This window comes from Neopsephotus bourkii, unplaced genomic scaffold (assembly GCF_033783945.1).
Source record: "Neopsephotus bourkii isolate Nb327-2 ecotype Australia unplaced genomic scaffold, CSIRO-AGI_Nbou_v1 NB_457, whole genome shotgun sequence".
NCBI classification, from domain to species: domain Eukaryota; kingdom Metazoa; phylum Chordata; class Aves; order Psittaciformes; family Psittacidae; genus Neopsephotus; species Neopsephotus bourkii.
This window is the reverse complement of record NW_026900959.1, coordinates 904,489-921,209: the sequence shown is the minus strand read 5'-3', so window position 1 is coordinate 921,209 and position 16,721 is coordinate 904,489. Positions and strand designations below refer to the sequence as shown.

General features: G+C 52.6%; 1 protein-coding gene across 6 annotated transcripts in view; it reads left to right on the top strand.

The window, feature by feature from the left end:
• The window catches only part of ANK1 (ankyrin 1), a 53,109-nt gene that overhangs the window by 4,806 nt on the left and 31,582 nt on the right, over positions 1-16,721 (top strand). The window contains exon 2 of one of the 6 annotated variants that reach the window (XM_061349676.1): positions 15,093-15,185. The exons of 4 other annotated variants lie outside the window; for them this stretch is intronic. In XM_061349676.1, the coding sequence (XP_061205660.1) occupies positions 15,093-15,185 (93 nt within the window). Of the gene's footprint in view, positions 1-15,092; positions 15,186-15,656; positions 15,803-16,721 lie in introns of those variants that run through there. One more of the 6 variants, XM_061349673.1, reaches the window with a different exon arrangement.

Below are 16,721 nucleotides of genomic sequence, written 5' to 3'. Positions count from 1 at the left end.
GACTAATGATAAAAAGCAAGTTAAGACATGCATGGCAATCTTTCTTCCTATTGAAATATGCTTCTTGTGGTACCAAATTCAAGCGGAATAGCCAGTGAAGCCTGACGAGGGGCAGAGACCTTCATCTGAGGAGTGCAAAGAGGCAGATCCCCCTCTGTTGGCATGTGGAATTCACGGAGCAGGAAGCTGGAACCTCTAAGCCATCTATGAAGAGCCTGCTATGTGGTAAATAGGAGAAACAGCACTTCAGTAACAGCAGCAATGCCAGTAATGTCCAAAGAGCTCCTGGAGTGCTCACACGCGTGCAGTCTGTGCAGCACAACTGTGGCTGCTGGATTCAATAACAGCCTGATCAAAAGCTCAGAAGGAAATGCCTATGATAATGCTATCAATATTTAAATGATAAATTAATAGCGTGAAAGATGTGATGCTCTCCATGTACTGAGAGGATGTAGGTTTTGCCTGGCCATCTGATAGGATAGAATAGAACAGAGTCGAGCAGAACACAAAGCTGCCTGAATTTACCACTTTTCTTCTTCTTTTTGTGGGGGTTAATGAGGAGCAAACTGCTTTTCTCTTCCCACTTCTCTCTGGTTTCTTTTGCAAGTGTCCAAGGCAAGTCTTTTTCTATGGATCTGTGAGCATCTCACCCAGTGCAGTCTGGAATGGTGAAAGAAAATCATTCCTGATGAGAAACTCTCTGAATAAGCTCCTTGCCTTTCCCCCCGGCCCCAGTTTTCCATTCCCTATAAACAGCACCCAGACCAGTGTGGGGTTTGGGACCCTCCACAGTACAGGCTGGCACCGTGCTCGGTGCAGCGCTGCTTCTGGACGCTGCAGCAAGGAGTCTTGTGGTGCCCATCGTTGTGCACTGAACTGCATCCCAGCAGGAGAGGGGAAAGGGAGATGGGAATGTGTGCAAAAGGGTTTGGAATAGGTGGGAATGAGAGAGAGAGAGAGGTGCTTCTCTTTGGCAGGAGCTGTGGTGGAGACAGCTCTTCCACCAGCTGGAATGACATGGTGGGAAAGGGCAAAGGAAGCACAGAGGATTCAGTGTGACCCGGGGATGGGTAAGGAGCAGATGTGAGTATAGGCGGCTGACATGGGCTGTGGGAAGAGACTCCAAGCTGCAGCGTGTGGTTTGGATCCTGGATGGGCAGCTCTGAGGAGATGGAGGTGATGTGAAGGATGCTTTTCCATGAAGGAAGAGCTGTGTGTCAGGAAGCAAAGGGAATTTGGGAGCTGGAACCAGTCAAGTGGCATTTGGAACAACAGCCCCAAGCTCAGCCAGGCAGAGGAGCCACTACGGATGGTTCCATACCAATGGGACAGTCACATAGGGTGACCATGCTTGTGCTTGTTGTGTGACGAGCAGAAGAGCTCGCTCGCCTGCTGTTTGCTGTGTCAGGGTGGGACTGAAGTCCAAGCTTGGGATCTCTGAGGTGGGAAATCCAGGCACCTCTGTCGGAATGATGCAGTCAGCACAAGAGAAACTGGGGTGGGAAATCACTGCTTGAGCACGGCCAAGGAGCCACTGGGGCTATTCCCTTGTTCCCTCTGCTTGCTGCCATCCTTTCCAAGGGTGGCCACAGAGTGGGAGCTGTCAGCTTGCACTGGATGTAGTGGGGCTGCAGGGAAGGGAGTGATGGACAGGAGGAGAGGGACGGGTTTCAGCAGCTCTGATCTGCAGAGCATCCCCAGGATAACTGGACTCCTGAGCACCATTGTGTTCTCCTTCCCTGGATGTCAGGCCTGGTGCCATTACTGGACTGGGGTACCTCTATTTCTGCATTCAGTGGCTGTATGTGCTGAGGATGTGACGTGGCCTTCATCCACCCAGGGCTTCTAACCTGCAGGCTGGAGCTCATCAGTGCCATACAGGACCGTGCCACTGCACAGTCTCAGAGCTGCTTTGTCCCTTCCTGTGCCTGTAACTTCTGTTGTCCCCCAGTGCAAGTGTTGTCAGTCCCATCAGCCCGAGCTCCTCCTGCATCTCCTTGTGCTGCAAGAGCAGTGACTGTGCAGACACCTTCCCTGAGGAGCTGCCCAGCTCATGGTGCAGCAGACATCGAGGAAGGCACCTCCATGAGGACACCGGGTGCTCCAGCACCTCTTTGCTTGGCGTGTCTGGGCTCCAGGGCTCTGCAAAGGAACTGGTACCCGGAACATGATGCTGCTGTGCAGTGACAGGGAGAAGGGGAATGAGATACAGGAAAACCAAAGACTTTGGGACTTGAGGAAGCCCCTAGCTTTTAACCAGAGGGCTAGCATAGGCAGGGAATTGCAGTGTGTGACTAGGAACAGGCTCCATTGTTAGCTATCTGCCTGTTGTGTGGGCTTTCAATGGGGTTTTTGGATTGAAGGGGTTTTATGATTAAACCTTCCTGTGGGCTCTGTGCGTGCTGGGTCCAAAGCAGCAGCTTCCCTGCTGCAAATGTCCACGGTGTAAAGCTGGGAAGGGGTTTTCTCTACATAGCTGCAATCAAACTGGGGTGAAGCACGAGCTCCATCAGCAGTGATGCGGTGCACTGAGAGATGCAGGCGTTGCACCCCACCTCTGCCCAGCGCCCCATGGAGCTGCTCTGTGTGCCTCCAAGGTAGCTGTGACCCTCCCGGCTCTGCCAAGGTTGTTGGGAAGCAAGTCCCATGAGGACGGGGGGAGCATTGCGTCAGCTGCCTGCGCTGTCAGGAGACTCAGACCTCTGATTCATAGGAGCTTAATAAATATTTAGCTCTTGCTTTCGGCTGGGTTGGGAAGCACAGGGGCTGTGTGTGACGGTGCTTCCTCTGAGCCTGCCTGACCTGCTGCTGGAGCTCTGTACCGATGGGAATGCTGTCAGGATGGGAACCAGCATCACACTGTGCAGTGCTGCTCTGCTGTCTGAGGCTCTTTTCTCACAGCCCACTAAGGTTTCCACTCCATCTCTGTCTGGGACTGAATCAGCAGGAAGAAGAGGCTGTCTCAAACTTACCTTCGACTAAACTCTGTCCCATTTCACTCGCTGCTGCTCACAATCACCCTCTAGCATGAGTCTATGAGGTTGCAATGCAGCATGCACTGGTGGAAGCGGGAGCATCTGTGCTCTTTGCAGTGCTGGCGTTAATGGCATCTTTGTCTGCAGGAAGGGAAATGGCAATGAGGAGATTACCCTGCTCAAAGTTCCTTCCCAGTGGGGAGGTTGCAGGAGTTTCTGGCTGAGCAGTTTGGTTTGTTGCAATGGGCACAGACCAAGACCTCTCTCAAACGGCCCCATTGGAAAAATCAGAACATTTATATGGTAGCAGTTCCTCTCTGGTGTTTGCCTTCTTCTTCTTTCACTGTCATGGATTCATAGAATAGTTAGGGTTGGAAAGGACTCATCTCCCTCCAACCCTGCCTGCCTTGCCCTTCGCAGGACGTGGTGCCACAAGAGCTTCGTCTCTGCCGTATAATGCACCACGTTTGACTTGGGAAGTGCATCCCTTCCCCAGTAAGCAGTTGTCCACAAGCACTAACGTCAGTTGTAAGCGAAGAACAGCTTGTACAGTGCTCAGGGAGCGAGGCATTTTGGAGGCTGTGCCCGTGTCCTTCCCTGACATTTCCAGGCAGGAGGGAAAGGCAGCGCTGTGCTGGGAGGGGGAGCGGCTGGAGCATGAGCAGAATACAGCATCTGGATGGGAGGGATGGCAGGTCAGAGCTGGCCCTGCTGCTGCTGCTGCTGCTGCTGGTGCAGGAGGAGGCACGGGGGGAGGCTGGGGCCGTTCTGCACTGCTGCTCTGCAGGCTCTTTAATTATTCAGGTACTAATGGCATGTCGATGTGCTCGGGGAGCCCATCGCTTGGCGGTGTACGGGAAATGATGGGAGCCACGTTTGGAGCCCTGTAGCACTCAGGGATCTGCTTTGCCCCATAGAGCAAGAGCTTCAGGAGGAGAAGCAGCAATGGACAGTGCCCTCTGTGAAAGTCCTGTGGGGCTGGGGTAGGAGCAGCCTGTAGTGTGCTGCAGCTGAGCTCAAAGGAAAGCAGCTTCACAGAGGGCTAAAATTAGAAGTTTAGTCTGAATTCTGCTCATTTGTGTTAATTGTCTGAAGTGTGTCAAGGTTCTTCAGAACCGTACCCTCTCGGTGTGGTCCACAGAGGTGCAACATCACTGGGGGTGTGAGGGAAGGGATGGGTCAAGGATTGCAGAGGTTTCTGGGTTCCCTGCCCTACTTACACCTCCAGCTCGCAAGATGCCATGAGGGTAGATGCTGAAACCGTTAGCCTTGGGTTGGATGGACCCAAGATGAGTGGAGGGCATCCTCTTGGTGCAGCTCCTGGCACCTTCTCCCTACCAGAGCACTGCTCAGTAGGGCAGAACCATACCCACGTTTCCTTTCCAGCCCAACTGTGTCACGTTTGGAGCCACCACACTGCAAACAGCAGCAAAACCCGAGCTCCCTTCCCCTGTGCGAACCAGACCTTGCTGACTGGTGAAGCGTGGGGGCAGAGCTGAGCAGGGGCTGCAGGGGTAGGGGACTGTGTTCAATCTATGGCTTTGAAACGCTGCAGCATCAGGGAGAAAGCTACGGCAGGAGCAAAGCGGCAGGTACCCACCGGAGTGCCGCGGGAGGCGGAGGGAGAGGATGCAGCAGCAGGGGAGCATTTAGGAAACAGATGAGGTTTCTATATATATATATATACAGAGATGAGGAAAGAAGGGAGTGTGTGTTTGTGTGCGTGTGTCCAGGTCACTGAGAAGGCTCCTGTTTAAGCACAAAGTACTGCAGCAAGGTGACAAGCAGAAATGAAGGCTCTGGTTCTTCACTGTGCTGTGGTGACAGCGCTTTTTAGGGCTTGTAGGGTGCACTCCTGTGCGTATGTTGGACCTTTTAAATGGGAAAGGCAGAGAACAGCGCAGAACCCTTTGCAGGGTATAAACTGTGTTAGGTTTTTAACTGATGTGATGGTCTCTGCAAAGCAATTGTAAATATTTCCACCTTTGTGCGTTGTCATTTATCCAGAAAACTTCCAGATACGCAGCAGGAAACGCACAGTGCATTCAGAGTCCATTTAGTGCTGTCAGGATGCCATGCCTGGAGTGGGGAACACTGTGTTTCCCCCCCAGGACTTGCTGATTGCAGCACAAAGCAAAGAGTAAGATAAATGCAATGAGAATGTGCTGCTTTGGTGGGTGAGACAGGCAGGTGCAGGGTGAGCTGAGGACACGTCAGCTTTAACAGTGTCATTCCCGGCTTGCACAGAGCATCTCTGAGCGCAGGGAAGATGCTGCCCCTTGGTGCGGGTACCCCATGAGCCCTGCACAGGTATCTGATGCCAGCCATGGGCAGCCAAGCGCTGACTGCTCCATCTAGGTCTTGTTCCAATGCTCCCCCCATGGCATCTGGTGCTTTCATGCACCTCGAGGCAGTGCAGATGCCTGGCATCCTAATGCACTGATGGGATGTGGCCTGTCATCTATTTAAGGCACATCCTGGGGAAGAGAAGAGGGTTGTGTCTGTGCTGTCATCTCTCAGGGACTAAACTGCTTGCTCCAATGGACTGACCCAGCCTGTGGTCACACACACAGGGCCTCGGAGCCTTGCCTTGGGAGAGGGTTTTGGGAAATGCTGTTCTAGGCTTTCAAAGCATTTGACCCTCCCATCTTCAGTTGAACTCAGTGTCTTCTCAGCTTAGAATCATAGAATCATAGAATGGTTTGGGTTGGAAAGGACCTTAAGATCATCATGTTCCAAACCCCCTGCCATGGGCAGGGACACCTTGCTTGATGCCCCAGCTGCAGGCACTGCTTTTCAGGCCCGAGAGCTGTGTCCTAGCATGGCATGCATCACTGCTCAGGTTAACTGAAGAGCACATGGCAGTTTCCTCCATAACCCAGCATTTAAGCTGTCATTTACAGGTTAGCTGTTGTGAATGGCAGAGACCTTGGAATCTCTTGTGCAAAGCTGAAGGGACATCTCATAAGGCACGTACCATCAAACTCCTCTTGTCTGGCAGCCTTCTGGGTGAAGGGCTGGTGAGGTTCTTGTGGTGAGGCTGTTGTGCTGCTTCCTAGACTGTGCCTTGGCTGTGCTGCAGGAGGGTCTATCCTGGGCTCTCTGGCTTAAGAGTTGTGAAGAAAGAGATGCTTTGGATGGGCATTGAACATGAATGGCTTTGCTGTTAGAGCCATATAGCCCATTTCACCTCATTGTCCTCTATTTAAACCCAAAGTTAAGCTGGCGTTATCAGCATCCAGAACCCACCAGCCTCTTTAACACCTCATATGAGTTGGCTGGGAGGGGCAAAACCTTAACAAGCAACACATCAAACCTGTGAAAACATTGCCACACAAGGCACATTCTTACCCTTCTGCAGTTGTCCCTCTGTTTGCAAGCGTCACACAAGCTGCAGTGATGGAGCAGAGAAAGGGCTGCTTTGGGCTGTGCCTTGCTTCTGCTGGATAACATCTGTCAGAGCTTTAGGCAGGGATGAGATGCCAACCAAGCTCTTTCTTCCATTCATCTAAATGGGGAGGGGAGAGTAAAACGGAGATGCCTTTGGTTTACCTGGGGCTCATATGTACTCTGTTGATGACTGAAGCGTGAGCTTTCTGTGTGTGCTGTAGTCTTATGCACACCTTTGCTAGGCTCTTACTCTGCTATCTGAATCAATAATAGTTGACTGTAATATTTTTCCATGGATTTGCTTATAGGAGTAAATGGTGTGTTCTTAATAAGATGCTAACTTCAACAATCCGGTGTCTTTGACTTGTGGATCTCTGCATGGAGTTTCTTTTGGCTTGGGGTGTTGGGGCTCCTTTTCTTCCTTTCCTTCCTTTCCTTCCTTTCCTTCCTTTCCTTCCTTTCCTTCCTTTCCTTCTTTTCCTTCCTTTTCTTCCTTTCCTTCCTTTCCTTCCTTTCCTTCTTTTCCTTCCTTTCCTTCCTTTCCTTCCTTTCCTTCCTTTCCTTCCTTTCCTTCCTTTCATTCCTTCCTTTTCCCCCTCCACTCATCTTGTGGTGTATGAACGTTCACAAGCTGGCAGTGGGCATGGGGAGCACAGTGCGGGCTGGTGCTGTGCTAGAGAGCTCTCAGAAAGGGAAAACTTACCTGCTTGGCTTTTGTTGTTGGACTTGCTTTCACTGCAGTGGGCAGTGTTACGATGCTGCCTCCCATCTGTAATGCTGAAGCGGAAGGTTTATCTGTGGGCCGCTCTCTTTGGCACGGGGCTGTTTCAGCTCGAGGAGATGCCCGCAGGCTGTAATTTCCTCAGCTTTTTCATTCTTCAGCTCTTTTCCTGGCAGCATCATCTCGGCTCGCAGTGACAGGAGGTTTGGTCCAGCACAGATTGCTCAGTGGAGCATGCATAGCAGCTCTGCTGCTTGGACGTGCCACCGCACTGATGCGGAACAACACGCTCCTGTTAAAGAGCAAGAGGCTGGTCCATGAGCTGGCTCTGTGAGCACTGGGGGATGCTTCCTCTCAAGCCCTGCTGTCAGATGGCTGCGGAGCTGAGGTTGCAGTAAGAGGAGCTGCAGTATCACAGGACAGAAGTATAAGGTATCTGCTGCCCATCGGTCCTGTATCAGCAAAACTCCTTCTCAGAACTTGTGAGCTCATCCCTTGCCAATGGTGAGCTATGCCTCTCGGATGTGCCAGAGGAGTTGTCTAAGGCCAAGCAGCAGCTCCCTGAGGCACGGACAGCATCACTCGATATCCATCCCAAATGCCGAGGCGGCAGCATTCCCTGTGTCCTCACACTGTTTCAGCAGGGATCAGCAGCAGCAGCAGCAGAGAGGCCACATGAGGGATGTTTATTCTGTGGGTTTTGTCCTGCCACGGCCACTTTGGGTAAATTACAGATATTTGGGCATCTTTCCCCCATTCGCTCTGCTTTAAACTCATGCTTTTTGATGCTGTGTTTTACTTGTCTCTGCTGGCTTTTCTGTGGCCTTCCTCATTCCCCATTCACTGCCCTATGGCCAGCGCTCTGGTGGTGCTCAGCTCCCAGTACTTGCTGCTGCCACTGATAACTTGGAGTAACAGCATCCTTATTTTTGAATCACTGAGAGGTTTGGGGGGGGATTTTTTATTAATAACCCAAATTACCCCTTGAAACAGCAACTTGTCTGATGTTAAATATTAAACTCCACTAAGTGGGTGAACCGGAGCTCGGAAACAGCAGCATGCTGGTAATGACTTGCTATGGCAGGAGACGGTAGCGATGCCTGCCAGCACGCATTAATCCTTGCTCCTTGGAGAGATCTTCCAGGGCAATCAGGTGCTCCTCCGCTGCTCCCCAGCTCCGGAATGGCATTTTGCATGCTTTGAACGGATCAGCACATCAAAGGCTGGCGCATCCTCACTCTGGCGTTGCCATGGCAGCGCCAGCGGAGAGGATTTGGATGCTTCTGGGATGGGATCGTGCTGCTGGGTGTGCTGGGACAGAGCAGGGCTGCTCCCCATCCATGCCATGATGGACATGAGTGCATCCGGTGGGTCTCCTGCTCTGTAACAGGGCGGTCTGCCCCAGTCTAGGGCTGCTGTGATGCAGACCTCTGCATCTGAACTGCTCACCTCAGCTCGCTCTAGTCTGGAAGAGAAGGAGGGAGTCCTTCCCATGCTGCACCGCTTGTGGAAGTAGGTCAGCTGAATTGTACCCTTAGAAATGCTTGTTTCTCTCCACTGCTTCTCAGGGGAGCCGAGACAGCAAGCCCTGCTTCAAGCGTTGACTCTGTAGGTGCCTGGTGCTGTTAGGATGCCTGCCTCCGGTGCCTCTGCTGTGCCCTGCACGTGCTGGGTACAGTGGGTTTCCAGGGGTGAGCATAGAGCTTGAAACCCTGTGAAAACATGGCTGGGTTTAAGTGGTCACAGCTCTGACCTGTGCCTGCAGGTACAAGACGGAGGCGTTGGGGTGCACATCAGAGGCGCAGGAAGGCAGGCAGGAGGATTGCTGCTGACAGGAGTGGAGCAAAGACCATGGCAGTGATCCTAACCAATTCAATTTCCTCTTTCTGCATTTACCCTGAAGTAACTCGGAGCTGATTTCTCTGCCAGGCTGCAGGAGACCTGTGGGAGCACAAAACCTGGTTTGTTCTGTAGCATGGCTTCATAGGAGCACATCGGGCTCTCCACTGCTGCCTGGGTGCTGACTTGCCAGTGCCTATTCCCTAAACTCTGCCTGGTCCTGCTCTGCAATGCAGAATTGGATGCTGGACTGAGAGCAAGAGCTGTCATCCACTGCTGACATGCACAAGTTTTGCAGCTTTTAGCTCAGGGTAAGCTGATCCAGGAGCCATTATTCACTGGTCTTGTTTTTGTTTCCTCTCCCTTCCACCTGGGCTTTAGTTCCCTTTCCCTAAAATCACAGAACCATGGAATCACAGAATGGTTGGGGTTGGAAGGAACCTTTAACGATCACCCAGGGATTGCTGGGACATCTTTCACTAGATGGGGTTGCTCTAAGCCCCGTCCAACCTGACTTTGGGCTCTTCCAGTGATGGGGCATCCACAGCTTCTCCAGGCAAAATGGGGCAGCTGAATACGTTCAGTCTGTGCTATTCTACTGGCACAGGAGCAGATTAAAACATGAGAGTGTGCGATGTCCTCCCTCACCACCATCCTGTCTTCATTTGCAGCTTGATTTACGTGTCTTATGTTATCCCAGAAAGCATTTCAACAAGCCATTGTGAAGCTGCTGCCAATACATCAGGGCTGGTTCATGGCTGGTGCATCACACAGTTGGTGCCTTTGCCTGTGCTGGAGTGATGGTGACCACTGGCAGCTTTGTCCTGCTGGGACGTTGCACCCCATTGCAGAGCTGGAGAATGATTTGCTCAGATCCCATTCTCCAGAGGAGTATTCCTCAGGCCGTGAAGAGCAGGATGCAGTGAAAAGGGATTAGTTTCTTATATACAGAGACACAAAGTGGTTGATCTCCTTCCATTCTAGACCAGCAGTGAGGCTCCCGTTAGCTCTGCTGGGTCAGTGGAGCTCTACCCTGACTCCTACTCGGCAGAATTTCTCACTTCCCAAAGTAGTGGATGAGTATTTCTGGGACTCTGCTCCTCTCATCCAGAGGCATCTTATGTAATTGAGGCAGACCTTAGGAGAAGCGATGAAATCATCCCAAATGCTGATGGGCGCGAGTGGGGCTGTGGGCACGCAGCGATGTGCACGTCTTTTGTGAATCATTCATTAATTACCCTTAAATGGAGCTCCTGGGTTTCAAGTGGCTTTTCTGCAGCTGAGCATCTTCAGAGCACTGCAGGAATGCTGTGAGCAGGATGCACAGGCCTGGGCTGTTGTTCTTGCTGTAATGCTCTGAGCAGGTTGTCCAGGAAGGCCAAGGCTGCTCAGTAAGTGAATCAATGGTACCTGGAAAAGCTAACCATGAGGAAAAGCTGCCTGGAGTCATCAGAACATGGATGGATATGCATCCAAGAAAGCATTTGGCTCCTTTGCTTGCTCAGCAAGGGGATGAACAAAGGCACAGGCTGCCAAGGTCTAAGATGCCTATACAGAATTGGGCTCTGGGAAGGAGTAGGGATGTGCAGTTGCACTTCAGACCTCAGGGCATTAACTTCCAGCTCAGAAGGCTTGGATTAAGCTCTTCAGGAAGAGCAAGGACAGCAGGATTGCGATGCTGGTGCCTTACCCACTGAGACAGTGCTGACACTGCAAGGTGTTCAGTAGGAGGGGTATGGAATGAGCATGGGCATTTCTCTGCTGCTTCCATTTGCAGCCTCCTGTGGTGGTTTAAAACATGGCTTTGAGCTCGGATTGTTCCATATAAAGGGTTTCAATTACAGTAAAAGCCCAATGTTTTTCCACCTTCATCCCTCTCAAAAGTCTCATTAAGTTGGACTTCATTCTGTACCAGTATTAATTGCCTCTGGGCAAAAGCAACCTCATGCATGGCACATGCTTCTGCTAAATAGTAAAGCATCACCAGAGCACTGGAAGGGATGTCATGGGAAATGGGAATCCTGTCCCCATTGTAGGGGCCAAGACTAAATCTGCAGCCTTCATTTTCTGTGTCTATTGCCTGTCCTTGGGGCTCTCTCTTCCAGTTTCCAGCCCTCATTGCTGCTCAGGGCCCAATGTCCACTCCTTGAAACTCTTTTCCCTGACACCACCCCAGAGCAATGAGAGAGATGCAGAGAATGGAGACTTGCCATGACTTGTTTTCCTTTGGTTTTGCTTGACCCTGTGCCCACAGATCCCTGCTGAGCTGCAGCACTGCCACTGGTGTTGCTTACAAATGGCTGGGCTTAGAATTCCACCAAGTTTCTTGGTGATGCTCCTCATCGTGTGCATCCTGCCAAGCTGTGCACCAGCTCGGTCCAGAGGGAAAAGCCGAACGAATCCCAGCCAAGTGTGGGGTGAGCGGTGATTGGGATTCCTTTCCTTTTTGGTGCAAACCTCCCTGCCCTGTTGTTCGTACTGAGCCCCTCAGCAAGCTGCAGGAAAACATCAGATCACAGGCATGCAGCTCATTTCTGGCTGTGATTTTTAAACCAGAGCCTGCCTCCTCTCCTCTCTGAGCTCCATGCGGAGCTCGGGGAACCTGGCAGGTCCAGGGTTGCATACCTGGAAGGTGAAGCCTTTTCTTGCTGGTTTAAGCCCAGAGGATGAAAACATTTAGACAGATCTGAAGAGAAGAGGTTTACACAAATGTTTCCCAAGTTACTCTCCAACTGCCTGCACTAACACAGCTAAGCATGAAGATCTTGGTGCAGCCCATAGCATCCAGGTTCACTGCAGACCTCAGGGGCCAGGTGGCTGCTGAGGATAAAGGTACAATGAAAGCGTGGGGTGAGATCTGAGCTCCTGGCTCTCCTGCTCGGTGCTCAGCAGCAGAGCAGAAGATTCCTTTCCAAGAGGAGCGGTGCATCCTGCCAGTGGGGACTGTGCTTTCATCTGCTCTCGCAGGCGGTCAGTCTGCACTGCCTCCAGGCATGCACTGTAGCCAAGTGCTTGGGTATCTCTCCATCCTGAGATCCCCAAATAGACACCACACTCACGCATCTTAGTATAGCTGTAGTCTTGTGATTACAGCAGGACCAGTGGATCCAATAGGATCAATAGCTGGGATGCATTAGCTGCAGCCTGATAAGGGTTTTATTACATCTTTCAGATCGGTATGTACCTGAGTGAAAGCAGAAATCTGCATCAGAAGCAGTAATTAAGAAGTGATTTGCCCTTGGCCCATATTGCGGGCATAACGCCAAAGCCTGAGTTCCCAGAACTGGGATTGTTCAGATCCAGGCTGAGTTAGGTGATGGTTTTTGCTCTCAGATCTCTAACAGGGAGGGAAATCAGTGCACGTTAATCCTGTGGGTGAGATGTCTGCTGGTCAACTGGATCTGAGAGCTGCATGGCAGAGGTTGCTGAACACCACCTTGGTAGAAATCTTCTTCCCAGTCAGGATAACACAGGACGAGGCCATAGCATGAACAATGGGCCATGAATATCCCTTTCCTTTGGGAGTCCTGCAGCTCTTCCATGTCTTCACCATGTGAATGTGACTTCCTGAGGGTTTGTGCCTGAATGAGCATAAATAAGATAAATCAGCGTGATGAAACTTAAACTGCATTGCTTGACTTATCCAAGTGATGAGCAAACACCTAAAGACTCATGTATAAGACACCAGGGAGGCTTGTGCTATGAAGCTGTGTGCCCAGGGTGTGTGCAGGGCTGCCTAAACGTCCTGATTTTGGGAGAGGGAGCAAAGGCTGGGAGCTCTGCATGGCAAACCTTTGTTCCCATCCCACCACAGAACCTGGCACAGCTCCTCTGCTGTAGAAAGCTGAAGAGCAGGTGTCCATGCGGACCTTTCACACGCTTCCTGTGTTGCTCATGGCTGATGATTCCAGCTCTTTGGAAGCCGTGGGATTTGCCATCTGAGAGGTGAGGCACTGGACTTGCTGTGCAGTGATGGAGCCACGCGTGCCCCAGGAAAGCAGGGCTCAGAGGAGCAGCAGTGTTTGAGAGCATCGCTCTCCCTTATTGATGCCCACATCACTGCTGCTCTCTCCGAGCAGCCTGCCAGCACCAGCAGCGCTGCTTCTCTGAGCACCTTCTGTTACCCATGGCTGGGCAGCAGTGGCACGGCCGCCAAGGGTTTAAATTATTCAGTTGTGTTGCTGACACAGCTTGAAACCTGCATGCACATCCCGAAGAGAACAGCTTGGTGAGCAGAACCAGGGAGCCCAGCGGCCCCTTGGGGGCATCAAGAGGTCCCAAGACAGGAACACAGGGGGAGAGTTGTCCTCTGTAAGCAGAAAGGGGACATGTTGGAGTGATGTGAAGCCATCACATAGCCTTTAGGGTACAGCGAGTGCCCAGTGGAGCTGCTCTCCTTCAGTGGCATCAGCCCCATGCGCATCCTGGTATCATATCTCAAACTGCACGTCATTCCCTGAGCAAAATACATTGAAGCCCACTGTTAAAGTTAGTTAACGTGTTTGAGGTTCTCTGCTGCATACACTGCCCATTCCCTTAAATGAAAGGGAAAGAACAGCTGAGGATAGACCAGCAGAAGCCAGCAAAGTGGGAGATCACTTCTCCAGTTACATGGAAGATAACAAGGCAGAGGAAGGAGCCTTGCATTCCTCCACAGCTACATCATAGGGCAGTTGAGCTGCTCCAAAGGTCAGAGGCAAACCATGTATCCTGAACAACCAAACCTCTGTAGCTGAAGGAGAAGTTTCCTTTAGAGACATCTTCCTTTGACATTCCTGACAGCTTCTCTCCTCCCCATTGACTTTGCCTGCAGCTGCTGCTGGGATGCAATGTCTTTATCTCAGGTGTAAACCTGGGATACACCAAGGGATGCTGAGTCTCATCCCAGGAACCCTCTCAGGACAGCAGAGGGAGAAATGACTCTTCCTGTGGGTATCAGATATTATAGCATCCAGGGAACAGCACTTAATACTGGAACCCTGGCTTGCAAAATGCCCTGAAGCCCACAGAGGAGCACTCTGTGGGAGCTGACAGCCGTTATTTGCTGTAAATCTGAGCTGCTGTTTCTTAGAGAGCATTCCTATTGTGTCTGTTGTGGATCAGTTCCCTCTGCAGAGCGCCAGTTTAACTCTGTGTTAGCTTTTGGGGGTGCAACACATTGACCTGTACAGTCTTGGAGGCCTGTAAGGGGATGTCTGTATGGATGTCACTAAGGAGAGGACATGGTGTAAGATCTTAGGGAATGAGCAACCAAACCCATATCCGTTCAGGCTCTGGAAACAGGTAAGTGTTAAGGAACTGCCTGAGACCATTTGAGGTGTTTTCATGGAGAGATTGAGAGCTATTCCTTCATTGGAGCTGTATTGGTGTGGGCCAGGCTCTGATATCTCAGACAGGGCTGTTCCCATGCTGTTGGTTTCTCCAGGGCTGCAAGCCGTGTCCGAGGTGTTCCCGTTGGGTATAACAGGCAAGGCAAAGGTGACAAAGCACCAGTAAAGCAAGCTGCTGGAGGGAAGGGTTCAGATGGATCTGATTAACAAGGGACAGCAATCAACGTGGCAAAGAGACTCCTGAAGTCAGGCACTTCTCATCCCTTACGGCTGCAGAAAGGCTCTGCCTTAGGGGCAATGAAGACCTGGGGGACCTGGGGGTATCGCTGCCTACCAAGTGGCCTGGAGGCCTGTGCCAGAACACCCTGTGTGCCATCATGGTGCTATTTCCTGCTCCCTCCCTCAGCCAGGCTGTGAGGGAATCCCAAGCGCTGTGTCCCCCCTCCTGTACCACTCATGGGGAGCCTTGCAGTGCGATGCTGCCCTATAGGAATTCCCTAGGGACACTTTTCCCTCCCTCCTGAGTGCCACAAGCTGTGTTTATGCTGCCCAGCCCTTTCCCAGTGCCATCACCTTACTGGGATGAAGTGCCTTGTCCTTCCTGTACCTGCAGTCCCAAAGGGGCCGGGTGGATGGTAGCTGGCAATAGGAACCAAGCCATGCTCCCGGCACTCCCAGTGCTCCCATTGCCGGGGTGTCCCCAGCCCAGTGTCCGCATCCAAGGGTTCTCTGCCCCGCACGGTGTCACCCCCAGCACAGGAGCGGGTGGGACGGGAGCGGTCTCCAGCAGGTCTGTTCCTGGGGACAACTGGTGTGACTGCCTTGCGTGTCTTTCAGAGAGGGCATGCACCAGCCACTGTGGACCCCTTGCCTTCTTGCTGCAAGCAAGGATCTCCTGAAGGGATGCTGGAGCAGGAGTCTGCTGTGCAGGTAGAAGGGGGGAAAGGGGCGCGTTCATTGTATTGCAGTGGGCTCCGGGCCCTACAGAGGACCTGGAGCTGCTGTCACTTAGACCTCATTCACTACTTCTGTTCCATCCCCGTGTCCTGCATTTGGGGCCAAGGTCTGCAGAGACCGGTGACCAACGCGGGGTCTTCTGGCCCAGCCTGGTCAGTGCAGCACAAACCACAACGCGGTTCTGGCCACGGAGCTGCTGCCCTGTGGTTTGTATTGGTTTGTGTGGCTGCAGGCTCAGCTTCCATGTGCTGGTCGAAGAGCAGGGCTCACGCTTCTGGGCTCCTCCTTGTTTACAGCCCATGGGCATGTTTATGAAGGGTGCTTCAGGCACCAGCCTCCCTCAGCACCCGTGTCCAGCCCCAGGCCCCTGACGTGGGATGTGTAATCTCCAGACTCCAGACAGGAGCTCCCCGTGGTGCAATGGGCACGTGTGATAGAAGGGTGATAGGGCAGAGCCCTGCTGCTGATAAACTCCTCCGGTGGGGCTGCTTGCACTCGGTTTGGCTGCAGCGTTCGGTGTGCGAGGCTCAGTGCAGTGTCCAGGCTAGGCTGACCCCCCTGCAGCGATGCCATGCCTGCATTACCTGAGGGTGAGTACTTGGGCACGGTGAGGGGCTGGGGGGAGAGGAATCAGGTCAGTTCTCAGGGTGCTGGTTTGCACCCAGGAGTTGTCCTGGCCGGTAACATGGACTTCAGTCTGGTCCGGAGAAAATGGCCCTTGTCCCCAAATGATTGCAGCTAAACGGATCAGAAACAGCAGGAAGGGCTTGGTGCCCTTCTGAGGCTGCTGGGAGCTTGCCTAAGGTGATGCTGGGAGGCAGTGGCAGAGCCTGGCATGGAGGCTACATCCCCCCTGGTGCTGTACCTGCCTCATCCTTCTCACCAGCGCCTTGCTGAGGTGCCCCCAAGTGCTGGTTCTGTAATGGTAAATGTTGATTTTCACGTTCCCATCGTTGCTGTTTCACCCAGCGAAGCTCTGGAGGGGCTCATGGGATGACATCCCTTTGCTCTCCAAGGAGCCCATCCTCCCCAGGCAGAGCTGTACAGCCAGGCCTGTGCTATAGGTGCTTTCCTGGCAGTGCTTTCATCCCTGCATGGCTTCTGGAGGCTGCACCCCAAGCACTGGCCAGGCCAGCCTGGCCGCAGCACATCCCTTGCAGCCATGGCACTGTGATGCTCACAGCATGCAGCGCAGGCAGGCAATGCACGTGTGGATGAGCCCTGCAGGAGCAGAGCTAGGGACAGTGACTCAGAGCAGGCTGCAGAAGCGAGGAGCAGGTTATAAGCATCGCTAGGAAAGCAAAGGCAGTTTCTCCATGAGCCCCCGGTGCAGACCCCAGTGGCATGGGCTGGACTCCAGGGCATCTCCTGAGTGCCCATTGCCCAGGGCAGGCTGGAAGCTGGTGTGTGAGGTGTGCCCCAGTCCATGGCCTGCACCGGGCGGGTCAGAGCACGTCTCTGCTTTTCCCCTTGCACTGGCACCTGGTAGAGCCCTCCCAACTGCCTGGT